The following is a 14,517-nucleotide window of genomic DNA, read 5'->3' as shown; positions in this document are numbered from 1 at the left end:
ATCATCAAGCTGTAATTCAATCTTAGTAACTAGAATCAGAAGTAGTATCAGGAAATAGAGGATTCCAAAAATCTGAAATATATGAGCATACACAGAATTTAAGTACATATATCATTCTGTTCTTCTAAGAATATAAAAAATATATTACATTACCTTCAGGTGTTTCATTCCTTTCATTATATTTAGTTCTGTGTCGAGAACATTTATTTTGCCTCATTCTTATTTCTTTCTCAGGAAGCCCAAGACTAGTGTAATACTAAAAGAAAAGTTTTCTCCGTAAAATTATTCAAATCAAACCATATACATACATATGTATATACATATAAACATTTATAAACATACATATTATTTTATGTATGTATAAAGGAGTGACTTACAGTTCAATCTCTGCAGCATTAAGAAGAAATAAGTTACACTTAACATTATTTCAATTAATTATTTATATTACTTTTTTATAAGTTATAGATTAAAATTATATATTACCTGTTTACATTGCCAACAACTAATACCATTCATCTGTGCTCTTTCAGACTTTTTCTTTGGTGATTTATCAAATATATATTCTTTCGCGGGTAACCTTAAAAAATATATTAAATTTGATATATTTTACAAAATGTTTTGCATTTATGTGAACAGTACTTACATATCAAAACTATTCATAAGAGTCCTTCTTACAGATTTAGTTTTAGGTACATTTTCTTGCAATTTATTTATATTACAAGGAGACTGTTCTTGCAATGACTCCCCTAAAGTACAGAACGTTTTATCACTTGAGGAATTGGAATCTGTTTCTTCTTTTGCTGAATTAAAATTTTTTTGTGTCTTATCATTACTGTTAACGTTCTCATTACAAAAATCAAATATTTTCGGCTCTGTAATTAAATGTGTTCGATTTTCTTGCACAGATTTTTGTAGAGGTAGCAAATGACGATTTAGACTGTGTTGATTAATCTCTTTCTTTGGAGTCTTCCTTTTTAATTTCAAACTTCTCATTTTTGAACTTAACTTTATACGTTTATTTGGACTATTTTGAATTACGTCTTCTTCTATAGAATTATTATAATTTTTAAACTGTTCTCTTATACCTTTTCTAGGTGATACATGTGCTGTTAAAAAATCTGATCTGTTGTGCTTCTTTTGAGTTACAATATCAGTTGATTGCTCATGTTCGAGAAGTACAAGTTTTGACTGCTTATGTTTTTTGCCATTTTTCAGTAATGTGGTATCTACATTATATGATTTACTAACTCCCAATTTTTTTGACATTTTGGTAATAGTTGTATTGCTCGATGTATTAATCTCATCATTGCTATTTTCGATAATTGGACATTCATTTTCTTTTGAGTCTTGAGATAATGGATTCTGTATAATACCACTTTTTAGGTTTGTTAAACTAGAAATATCTGTTTTTATTGGTAGGCACAAATTCATTTCATTTTTCTTAAAATTTTTTAGATTAACCTGATTATTTATAACATTAGTCTTCTTAAATCTAGAATGTTTCCTTACAAGTATTGGGCTCTTTAATAATTTATCTTCTTCTATTTGGCACTTAACAGATCTATCAATTAAAACAGCATTATCTACATTTGAAATATAATCACAGTTTCTAAAATTATTATCACAATTAATATTTTCGTGTGGAAATATTTCTGTATTTTTTAATACTTGGTTATTAGCAGGTATAATACTGAAATATAAAACATTAAACAATGTATAATGTAATTTTACTAATACAACATTATAAATTATAAGTGTGCAACAGAATTAAAACTTACACATCTTTATTACTAAAAATGTCTGATTCAAACAATTCACATGGAATTTTAAAGTCAGCAATGTTCGTAATGTTTTCACAATATTTCTGCAGTTTTAAGTATTCATTCCATAACTCTGTAAATATAAGAGTCTGTTGTGTAAATATATAAATTTAACTACAAATTTTTTACTTAAAATTGCATTCATGATATAAAGCAATGTACATATATAATGAGAGTACATTATTATTTTCATTATGAATGTTTTATTTTTAAAAGATTTTATTTTTTTAATTTGTACATAACAAATCAAAAATTAAATAATATATATTATTATAAAATTGCATACAGAAACTATAAAGAATAATTTTTCGATCGTAAGCGTAATTTCCTTGTAATTAAAATAAGTAAGCTTTGTTGTTGTAAGTTAAATAAATAACTGAAAGAAATATAAACGAAGAAACTCCATTTGTTAATATAAGAACAATATATATGATAGAAATATACTTACTTTTATATTGTTCGAATGCTTTTCCTAGCATTCCAGTAAAATTCTTCAAAGCATTTTGCGCAATCTCATTCTCTATGGAACAATCGAATTGTAAAACATCTGACAAAGCCATCAGTAAAATGAATGAGGTTAGGTAATTCTCTTTTTAAAACAACTTAATACCCTGTCCCTTTTTTTCACTTGTCGTTAATTAATTCATTGTGTCTTTTTTTATTATATTATATTATTATCACACTGTGCATAGAATCGAACAAACTCAACAAAATAAACAATTTATTATTCATTCCCATACTCCATACTGCTGATCACTTCACTGAATAATCTAGTGTGTCGCCAGTTTCTTTTTAAACTGCAGCACAAATCGCCATGATATCGTCACATACATATTGTATACAGCTTGCCGGTATAGAAGCACACGTCCTAACCTCACTTTCGTAGTATACGTGTTTCTCTTGCAATCACTTCAATCTGAAACGTTCGTGAAACTTGCGTTAATTTTTCTTTTATCCTATTTTTTATTATGTTGAAAAAGAACTCCGAAAACTTCAATTTTATTATTTCTTGTAAATAAGAAAAAAAATAGAAATACTTGACATAACTTTGTAAGTATCTAACCAAACAAAAATTATTTATTTATAATATACTTAATTTATAAATACGAATTTATGTAGTTGAATTAATTTCGTTCTTCTGTCCTAAAAAAAGCCTATTATATTCGTGTACTTTTATCTCTTTATTATGTCTCGATATTATTATGTACATTACATCCCGTAAATATTTCCATAATAAATAAGGATTTGACATCGTATATAAAAAAAAAAGCTTATGCAACAAATAAACATTTAGAATGCATCCAATTTTAGTTTTCTTTTAAATACCTTCAACCCTCATATTTTAATTCGTTTTCAACAAATTCATTCAGTATAACAAAATATATCACCTAACATAAAGCTATATGTAGTAAACGCTAAATAGTTTAAAAACAAATTCTTGTTTTGAAAAAGATAAAAGTATCTATATTGATCTATCAAACGTTTTGTTTGAACCTTTTAGATGTACATACACTATACCTGTGTTTCCATGTATATATATACACATAAGTATTAAATATTTCCAATATGAAAACGAAACTTAATGTGATAAACTAAGATGATAAACATTAATACTTTGAAGCTCTTATTTCATATGTCGCATAAGTGTGGACTATAAAGAGCATGTTGTTATTATTAAAGATACAAGTACTATATTAAGTAACTGATCACGTAATAATAATACATCAATTATATACAATTATACACCGAATGTGCACTTACAGTTATGAACAGATAGTAGAGTCTATAAACAACTTGGATGCAGTTGTACTTCCATGCCTAGTTAATTTAAAAAATAGCAATTTAGACCTTTTCCAACTTTATACAGAACATAGTTTAGAACGCTGTAAAGAGTTATATATACAGATCATTATGAGCTGAATGCTGACTGAGAGGAAGTCGAGGGTAGGGAAAGGTTTTGTGTTAGGTTGGATGTTGGTTTACCTGGGGGTCGGGTGATAACAGGGGAAGGATTGCAAGTTTCCAAACCATAGCGCGACATTAGCGCTAATAATGCACTGCGAACACCAGCTGTAGCCACTTGCGACCACCTTCCAGAACTCATTGCATCATCACCAGCATAAACTGCATGTGCATCAAAATTTCCTGACTGTGCTGCATTTGTATCTGCAAAAATAAAATATAAAACAATAATACATCATACACATATGAAAAAATAAGTGGAACTTACCTAAAGGTAGTGGATTTAGTACAGGAAGGTGAGATTCTATTAGTCCACTTGATCTTGAATTTGCAGCAAGTCGTAGTTCAGCATGCAATTCTCCTAGTAATTGTACTACTTTTGGGTCACTCTGTAATTTGAATTATAATACTTATGCTATTAAATATTATAACAATATAATAATATCATATTATAGAATTAATGATTATATGAAGTTATAAAAATGAAGTATTTGAAACAATAATCCAAGTATATGTACCTCATTATCTGATCGAAGTGACATGAGATCTTCAACACGAATTGGTTTTCCCTGATTTAATACATTTGTGAGAGCACTTAATTTTCGAACAAGATTATCTTCTGTGTATAATTCTGGCATATGAGAGGTAGTATCTCCTTTGGGTCGTGGCATAATTGATGGTGGACTAACATAAAAATATGATGGTGATGAGATCATATAAGGTCTGTTAACATCTCCCTTGGGCCGTGGTGTAACAGGTGGAGGACTTGTGTAATAATATGATGGCGATGAGACCATGTAAGGTCTGCTTTGGTTGAATAAATTATCTCCCCCATAGAAAGATTCCGTATCAAGACGATTTGGATGAGAATTGTAACCTGCTTCCATTTTTAAACGTTTGGAAGACCTGAAATCAAGTCAAAAGCATATCATAAAAACTATAAAAGTAAAAATCAAGTGTTTTATTGAACATGACAAAATGTTATGTTAAAATAAATTTATTGAATACAAAACATATATAAATATATATAAATTATATATATATATTTATATACATTTATATATATAAAGTAATTAGTGAATATATTTAATAATAAATATAAACTTCTAGTGTATTATATATGTCGGGTTCACATTTGTTCTTTCATCTCTGACATATATAATTCCGTAAAATGACCTCTATGATTTATACCATATTAAAATGGAATATTTCTTGAAATGAATAAAATATATTAATAATATCTATAAAATAATGCTAATAAAACAATATGAAATAAAATTCTTATAAATATTATTAAGATGGACAATAACACATGGATACCCAACAGTAATATTTGTTTCATAATTAATAGAAATCATGCAAAAGATAATACGTTTTATAAACGTGCATATCGAACAAGCAAGACTAACAAATCAATACTTTTTATGGATATACATGCAATTTAATAGGCACAGCATATCAAACTTTATTTGTATTCTGTAAATTTTATTTTTCACAATTTATTGCATACTTATCACTTATATCTGTATAAGTGAAGAGATATGACACAACAATTTTATAAAGGATCATAGATATTAAGATCATAATGTGATTGTTCAATTCATTGCATCCTCAACCTTTTTGCACGAAACGATCAAGCTTTTATTATTTTAGTCATAAAGCCCAATTTGTTATATGATACGCAAAACCAAGTCTCGTGTGAATTATTAAACTGGACACCCTGGGTATAAACATATATTATACGGATTTGGAATATTTATTACCTATTTATATTCTTATAAGTGCTATAAAATTTGCCCTTTATCATTCTGCCACAATAACATTATTTCCTGAAACATAATTGTTTTTCTTATTAGATATCTTGCCAATTTGTATTCACTTATAATTATTTGTTACTTTATATTTCAAGTATTATGTTGTCTCCTACGAATTCCACAATATAATTTATCGTTAACAATGTAAAATAAATAATAATTAATTTAATGTGTGTCTACTATATATAGTATTATTATGATATATATGTATAGTAGAGATAACATGTGTACATAACCAAAAGTATGCTATTTATATAATATTCTACAGTAAAATAATTAGTATTTATATATTTATATATAATTGCAATGTATAATATTTTCTGTACACACGTATTTTTTCTGATATAATATATATAATATTTTTATATTTTATCAGTTACATAATAATTACATATACAAATACAATAAAAATAGTAATTATTGGAAAATTGAATTTGATCATACAATTGATAAATTTTAATAATAAATTTTGTAATATGTGCTACATGCAATGCTTAGAAATCATTATATTGTACTTTGTATACAATTTTGTTTAAAATCAATATGAATTCAAACTACCAAATCATTCATACTTTATGTTAAATAAAGTAGCTAAAATGGAAAATATATTTACTTTATTGTCGTTTTTACAAAAAAATGATTTTACACATTGATTTATATTGTTATATTGATTCATTCTGTTTTCCGTTTTTATTTAAATTCATCAAATTTATTAAAATGATTCATCACAAAGCAACATTTTTCTTTGATAATATTTTGAAGTAGCACATATTATTAATCATCCATAATCTTATTCATTTACCTTCATGACAAAGGTCATAATAAAATTCTTTATTTGTGATAATAAACTGCATGAATTTTTGAATCATCTTATTATCATATAATGCTGTTTAATGTTTACACAGAAATGAAATTTTTATTTTATTTTACCTACGCGTGAAATTATATTTTTATAATATCAATATATTATTTATTTTGGTACATTCTGCATTGAGATAATAAATGTATTAAACATCCGTACAAACTTATTGTGGAATAAGTAGAAAAATAACATGTACTTTGCATGTCATTTTAAAAGGGTACATAATCATGTACACTGGTATTATCATTCATTCCCAAGGTCCCAGTGTTCATTGTCAGATATGACTTTATCAAAGGATTATATGTGTGTGTGGTTACTTAGTTTACAAATAAAAATATAGAAACATTGAAAGGGACTAAACAAATTAAACGATAAAATATTTTAATAACATTGGAAATTCATTGTCCATAAAAATGTTAGGCAGATGCCTATGGACATTTTGTAAATATTTTATATTACAGAAATTCAATATTATTTTACATTGCGAAGATAATACATTAGGTTTGTCCATATCCCGTACTTCATTATAAGAATGGCTTTGATACAAAATACATGCAAAAACATGAAAATATTTAACAAATATTCTATACTGCCATTCGTATATTGAAACTTATGATAATTATCTACAATACAGAATAACAAACTATAACACACAATTGCGAAAATATGATCAATTAAAATATGCCTGATCTATAGATGTGAATGTTCAAATAAACTGAATTAACGTAAATAAAATGAAATGTCGATGGTGATGGCCGTGATGTTAATATTTCGCGTAATACATTCACACTTTAGTCTTGGCTCCTTGTATTCCATTGTCTTCAATCTTCCATCAGCTTCTTCTTAGTATCCATTTGACCTATTTACACTCCAAGACTTTAAATATTATAAAGATCGTTTATTTTCTCATAGTTTGTGCTCATTCATTTCATGTATCGTTTCATGCGCTTGTAAACATTTCAATTTAATAGTTTAATATGAAAATTAACATACGAAATTTCTTTTTTTATTTACAATTATATACTTAGTATATGTTCCTTTTCTTTCTTATATAACCATTTTAAAATTCAACTTTTAGAAATGTATATCATTGATACAATCATGAATATTAGTAATTATATGCATATACATTCACTTATGTAAATGCATATATAAGCTGTGATATAAAATCGTACATATGTGCATTTTCATTTACACAAACATGTCATAATGTATGCATAGCTATGTTAACATGAACATAGATTAGCAAATATGTACACATTTAGCTACTTATTGATCATCTTAATATTATTAAACATAAAAGATATCTCGTAATTTTAAAGCTCATATAATTAATTTCAAAGGCAATTAAATTGAATCACAAACACATTGTAAGAGGAACACGTATTTTCCTTTTACATAAATGCTGATCCTCCAAAACAAATAATATTTGATATCACTTTGAAAGAAAGATACTAATATATAATATTATGATATTATTTCTTGCAGTTATTAAGGAGTATTTAAATATTATTTTATATTATGATATATTTTGTTGTGAAAAAACATATCGCTATAAATTTTGTATTTCTTCTAAATACATGCGTTCAAAATATTTTCATGTATTTGAAAAGTATTAGAGAACATAATCTTTGTAGTAAACCCATGAAAAGAGAACGTTGCTGTACATTTTCGTGTCTATATTCCATTGTTCTGCACTATAGCCATCGTCGTGTTTGAACGACTGTGAATCAAACTAAAATTAACTTATTTTATCCATTATTGAAAGTCACATGCAAACGGACGATGAAAATAAGATACTACAACAGTTATGTTTTCATTCTTTAAATAAGATCTCTAACAACGCATTTTGCTAAGAAAATAAATGCCAAGCATAACTGCAATACACAGCCATCTACGTGTGTAAGCAATTAGTATCTGGTCAGTACTGGATATCGCGTCCTAGTTTGTGCCAATATGTCTCTCTACAGCTACTCACCCCCCGACATCAGACAGATCTTCCATAGCCTTATGGGGACCTCCTTTATTTGGAAGAGGGAGAAGAGGCATCTTTCCAGCAGAGCTTTCTTGTTGCTCACGCTGCTGACGTCTTCGTTTTTTACTCCAGAGCTCATGACAGTCTTGCCAAGTAGGAAGCTGAGGTGCTGGCATCCTAATTTTTATGTAAGAGATACAGGTCTTATGAATGAGCAATAGTTAATGTCTTTGTACAAAAAAACTATAAAAAAAAAGTATTCCAACGTTTGTTTAATTATATTCCTACATAAATACTGTTGCTACTATTCCTAACTACATGATAAACTTAAATAATATTTTTTATGTATACATATTCAAATACAAGAAGAAAACATACTGCTCAGGTTGAACATTTTTCAGCCATGCACTTTTAAGTGCATCAGCAGCCGTTATTCGTTTTTCTGGATCTAATTCCAGCATTTTATCTAAAAGATCCAGTGCTGGTGCTGGCATGAATGAAAAATCTTCTCGTAAACGTCTTCTATGTGATTTTTTTGGTTTCAATGTATGCCATAATGGCAGTTTTATCACAGAAGGCCAAACGGCAGGAGTCGGTGTACCACAGACTCTGGAAATCATCTCCAACTGCATCATTTCTACATTTGCCTTACAAAAGATAAAAATAATCATCTTTTATTCAATTTCTTTCTTTAACAGAAATATAGTTCATCATCATTTCCTTACTTGAAATAGCGGTTTCTTAGAAAATAATTCTCCTAAAATACAGCCACAACTCCATACATCTATTGCAGGGCCATAACGTTCTTCGCCCAGTAATAATTCAGGTGGCCTATACCACAAAGTTATCACTTTATTCGTATAGGGACGCTGCCTATCTTCAGCATTATAAAGTCTTGCAAGTCCAAAGTCAGCTAATTTAACTTCCCCTCTGCAAAAATTATACAATTAAATTGTAAAAATACAATTGTAGAAATACAATTGTAGAAATACAAATTTTCTTTGCACTAATAATACATTTTGCGTACTTGTTATTCATCAGTATATTAGAACACTTAATATCTCTATGTAAAAAGTTTTTACTGTGGCAGTAATTTAATCCATCTAATAACTGCTTCATGATGCTTGCATTATTCATTTCATTGAAATCAACCATTCCAGACTCCAAAAGACCCATCAAGTCATGATCCATATATTCAAATACGAGATAGAATGAACCCTTGTCCTATAATATTGTAATATGCAATATTATCCTCACTATATTATATATTTTAATATATATAATACCTTTCTAAAATCTAACGCGTCTTGTTTGTCCGTAACTATTTCCCTCAAATTCACGATATTTTTGTGATTGAGTTGTCGTAAGATCTTAATTTCTCGTACTGCTGTAATGGGAAATCCTTCTTTTTCATTTTCCAGACGAACTTTTTTCAATGCAACAAGTACACCAGCTCGTTTGTCTTGAGCTTTATAAACTTGTCCATAAGTACCCTCTCCTATTTGAGCTATGACTTCAAATACGTCAACAGAGCGTTCTCCCCAATCTTTACCACTCGAAGCCGACATAGGCATATGACAATTTCTAGAACTTCTACGTTTCAAAATTTTTGGTCTTTTTAATTTCGGTTTTGGTGGTACACGTTCAACTTTTGTACGAGGAGGCGTTGCATTTGGATCATCTTCTCCACTTAAATCTTCTGATCCAGGAACAACTACACATCAATTAATCATATCGATAATGAAATAGATAATAAAAAAGATATTATTTTAACGAGGTTAAAATTACATATGTTATTATATCAAAAACTTACCCGGTGGCATAGGTAAGTCTTTAATACTCTTTTTTTGCGGTGGTTTTGTAGTTGAAGCTGGGAATTTCATTTGTGCCTTACTAGGCGGACTTGGAGATCGACTCGGTGGTGAGTCTATACTCTCCAAATCATTTTGATTAATTCCAGGTGGTAATGGTAACCGTGATAAACTTTTAGTTTTGAATGCTACAATAGGAGGCTTAGGAGGATCTACCGACTTAAGAGGAACTAGATTGTTAGGAGGATTAAATTTAGACATAGCTGTATTTGGTGCTGGAACTGGTATAGGTATAGGTGGCGGTGGAACAGATAAATTAGGGAGAACAGGTACTGGTACAGGAATAGGCACTGACATAGACACTAAACCTGTTGCATTTGCAGACTCAGATTGTGGCAATGGTGGCGCTTGCAAATTTGTAACAGCTGGGAAACTTGGACTATTTGTAACAGTCACTGGACAGACACTAGTGGTAGTTGTAGGTGAAGTATATACAAACATATGTTGATTAGTTGCAGGTATTACATTTGGTGCATTAACAGTTTGTGTAATTGGCAATGGTGGCGTTTTTCCCGCTATTCCATTGTCATCCGATATTGGAACAGGAATATCCACAAGGTCAACAGGCTTCATACTTTCATTTGTTATCTTCAATTGGTCTTTATGATTCACGTACTTATCCTTATTGTCTGTGGATGCTTTGTTTTCAGAAGATACACTACTACTATCTTTTTCATCAGTGCCTTCTATAATTTGAACTTCATCTTGAATAACAGCCTTCTCCTTAGCTGCTTGTAACTTTTTGTATGCTAATTCCCTCATGTTTCTATCTTTCACGAGTTCAGCAAATAAACTAGTTTCGCTAATCTTTGCTTGTACTCGGAGATTTCTTGCTGTGATACTTGAGGGGCTTCTTGCTCTGGATCTATGAGGAGAAGGAGAAGGTATCCTCGAAGGACGTGGACTTTTTGATTTGTGTTTTCTTGTCGATTTATGTGACTTGCTAGGAGAACGAGATTTTTTTGGAGTACGGCTTCTTCTCCGTGAGCGCGATCTAGATCGTGATTGTAACTTTCGCCATCGTCCAGGACTTCGTGATCGTGAACGAGAAAGAGGTAAATGTAACCTAGAAAAAAGAAATATTATTTTCAATAGCAAAACAAATGATTTAGAATTGTTATATCATGTAATATATAGTACCTGCTTCCAGTAGGACTTCTAGTTGATCTCGACTTCCTTTTATCTCTTCTGTCTTTTTCATGATGTCTGTGTCGCCTTTCGGATTCTTCTCGCCGTCTACGTTTACTCGAAGGTGGAGAATTAACAGGGTCTCTACGTCGGTGACTTACAGGACTTGGGCTAAATTCTCTTCGCCTTGTTGAAGGACTAGGACTGTGCCTAAGTCTATGCACCATTGGACTTGGACTAAAATCTCTTCTTCTCGTTGGGCTATGGTCCCTTCGTCTTGATGGTGGCGATGGACTATGAGGTCTCCTACGACTCGAGCTAATAGTGGGCCCTGGACTAATGCTACTACGTCGCGTGTGGATACTAGGACTATGCTTTTGTCTTTCAGGAGTATGTTTCATTGTTGATAAACTTGCTTTGCTATTCTCTGGCGTCGTCGTTCTCGGAGGCAATAAAGGGGTATGGGGGGATTCTGTTGGTCTTGGAGGAAGTGATGGAGGAGTTACATTTCGAGGTTGCCTTGTTATTTCAAGTTCTACATCACTTAAACACCTTTGTTCTTGTGGTGTAGCAGGTGATATCGGCGAGGTACTATCTTTTAATGGTAAAGGCGGTGATTCTGACCAATTTCCAATTGGTTTTTCATGCTCGGGGCTTATGATAATTTCATCTGCAATGCGATGTGGACTCAGACTATGAGAATGCCTTTTAGACTTTCGTTTTTTCTTTTTCCCAGTACTGGATGAAGGACTAAGACTTCTCTTCTTCTTCTTTTCTCGTTTGTGTTTTTTCTCTTTTCTTCTGGCATATCGTCTAGACTCTTCTTCATATTCAGGTGTTCCACCATGCATTGCAGATGGTTGTTGTTCATTTGGCGAATAATGTCTATTAACATGTCTATGCTGAACTGGTGGAGATGGTGAAAGACTAATAGGAGATGCTCCAAGTGCACGTACTGGACTCCCTCCATAATAACGTCTTTGTAAAACTGTTTCAGGTACTTCTCCATCTGTATAGCTATTACCTCTACTATCTTCTGACTGAATTTCCCCAGCTTCTGGTTCAGACAAGTCTTCGCTACTCACATCTGAGTATTCAACCAAAGGTTTAACAATGGAAGAAGCTACAGTTGGAACATTCTCTATGGACTTATCTCTTGATCTCTTCTTTTTCTTTTTCCCAGAACTTTTATTTTTCCCATGCCTCCTATGCTTCTTATCAGGTGCTTCAAAACTATGTCGATTTATATCACTGCTGGTACTATCTCTTCTGCGTGCTCGAAATCTTCCATTACGTTCAGCTCTTTCAATATCACGACTGCTAGGCATGTCACCTACTAAAATACAATAATATTAATATATAAAAGTAATCTATAATACTTTATTTGCTTTATTAACATACTGGATGTTACTGGTAAATAACAGTGGCAGAATTAATAGAAGTATCAAAATTATGAAAGCAATCATATATATAACTCGTTTAAACAATTTTGTTTTCTTTTTTTTTTTGGTAAGGTATGTATCATAACTGTATATAACAATGAATCGCACTCAAATAAGTGACAGCACTTTAGTACTATAGATAACACATATAGAATTCACTCAGCAGTTAACTTGTTAATTTGAGTGCATAATAAAAACATACAAAATATGTAATATTTGTACAAATCATTAGCTTATTTACATATTCCTTCTCATAAAGATAAATACATAATTTCAGAAATACACGCTTTATATATATTAAATTTCACTTTCAAAAATATTACAAAAATATCGAAGTAACAAAACAAATGAATTTTTTACATTTAATTTAACCTTAATTGATATAACCAAAAGGTTTGAACATTATTATATGCATTATATTTCAGTTTTCCTTGATACTTTCAACACATCATCATGGACATTATACACACATGGACAATAATACGCATACGTATGACGATACGTACATACATCCACATACATAGATTAGTCGACGTAACAGTATTTCCGAACGACACGATTTTTCGATATGTATAGTAGAAAACGGTAATTTTTAACAAACTGCCCTATTTCCAAGGTAAAAATAAAAATCTATCGAGTACAAACTTATGACTTTCCGGTTTAAAGAATATTTTGCAGAAAAGAATTTTTCGGCCGAACTAACATAGCCGCCATTGTTAACGACTGGGTGGCAAGGGAGTTGCCCACTTTTCACAAAAGAAAGTTAGTCAATATTTTTAACGGAACTATAAGCCGATGTCTCGTATAAGTACTCACGTGCAATATAAATCTTGTAATAACACGTTGAATGTTGAGTTTCTTTGCATCGAGCTGATCCAATGTAGCGATGAATATAATGGTTACGTTCGTTGCTCAGTAAACAGTTTTAACACATATTTCGTAGGCCACGAGTAAAATTTGATAAAAATTAATAGCTATCGTAACAATTAAGTGTTCAGGCAATCATATTTTTATAGTTTTACTAGCCGATGCATCATATCTCATGAATTTTCTTTGGATTGTATTTGGCTTTCTCATAAAGGTAGCTCAAGTAAGTAGAAGCCATTAACCATTAGCACGTCATTATTGTCTGACGTAACAAGCGATAAGTGCTGCACTCTTGCGGCTAGGTAAGAAGTATACAGAATTGCGGAATAATCTTGAATATTATTATACTCGATGTAATTGGTCGGAATAAATCTATTTGTTATGTGTGTATATAAATATAAATATCATCATTATCAAACTAGAGAGAATAGAGACAAATACATGAATTATAAATATAGAACGAAACATATTAATAACATATCTCCACATAGTTATATAACATATATTATCGAAATAGATTTTAAATTCATGGTTTGAATATTTTGTTCCAAGGAAGGGAGGGAAAATATTATATTTTATTTATATTTAATTAATATTGATTTGTTTTGTATTGTTTTCAAACTAATGTAAGAAACATATGAGATAGATATATATATGGACAAATATAAAAAGATATATACTGTTATATTTATAACCATTAAAATACTTATTTTAGATACATTTTAAAATATCTTTTTGTATAATTCTATTTCTCCAATCTTACAATTTTATTATTT

The 14,517-nt window shown here is 30.0% G+C and overlaps 2 protein-coding genes across 13 annotated transcripts; both read right to left on the bottom strand.

The window, feature by feature from the left end:
• Nucleotides 1-22: 22 nt before the first annotated feature.
• On the bottom strand, nt 23-2,380 carry LOC138179791 (uncharacterized). The gene is made up of 6 exons (XM_069112933.1): nt 2,269-2,380; nt 1,779-1,893; nt 644-1,690; nt 484-577; nt 154-256; nt 23-72 (listed from the first exon to the last, which is right to left on the bottom strand). Exons 1-6 carry the CDS (start codon nt 2,378-2,380, stop codon nt 23-25), a joined length of 1,521 nt encoding a protein of 506 aa, XP_068969034.1.
• A 144-nt stretch (nt 2,381-2,524) lies between these two features.
• Cdk12 (Cyclin-dependent kinase 12) lies at nt 2,525-14,067 on the bottom strand. 12 transcript variants are annotated; one of them, XR_011173232.1, is made up of 13 exons: nt 13,381-13,565; nt 11,445-12,768; nt 10,247-11,370; nt 9,720-10,147; nt 9,461-9,657; nt 9,159-9,363; nt 8,812-9,080; nt 8,437-8,610; nt 4,301-4,688; nt 4,051-4,171; nt 3,804-3,986; nt 3,582-3,703; nt 2,525-2,736 (listed from the first exon to the last, which is right to left on the bottom strand). XR_011173232.1 is itself a non-coding variant. In XM_069113813.1 (13 exons), exons 1-12 carry the CDS (start codon nt 13,394-13,396, stop codon nt 3,604-3,606), a joined length of 4,464 nt encoding a protein of 1,487 aa, XP_068969914.1. In that variant the 5' UTR covers nt 13,397-13,565; the 3' UTR covers nt 2,525-2,736; nt 3,582-3,603. The 12 variants fall into 12 exon arrangements, 9 of the variants coding, with proteins under 9 accessions (XP_068969914.1, XP_068969916.1, XP_068969915.1 ...); XM_069113813.1 differs by having other exon boundaries at nt 3,582-3,638; XR_011173231.1 differs by having other exon boundaries at nt 3,582-3,986.
• Nucleotides 14,068-14,517: the final 450 nt, after the last annotated feature.

The sequence above is a fragment of the Bombus flavifrons genome, chromosome 5 (assembly GCF_040668555.2).
Source record: "Bombus flavifrons isolate JBK064 chromosome 5, iyBomFlav1_principal, whole genome shotgun sequence".
NCBI lineage: Eukaryota > Metazoa > Arthropoda > Insecta > Hymenoptera > Apidae > Bombus > Bombus flavifrons.
This window is presented reverse-complemented; position numbering and strand designations above follow the sequence as displayed.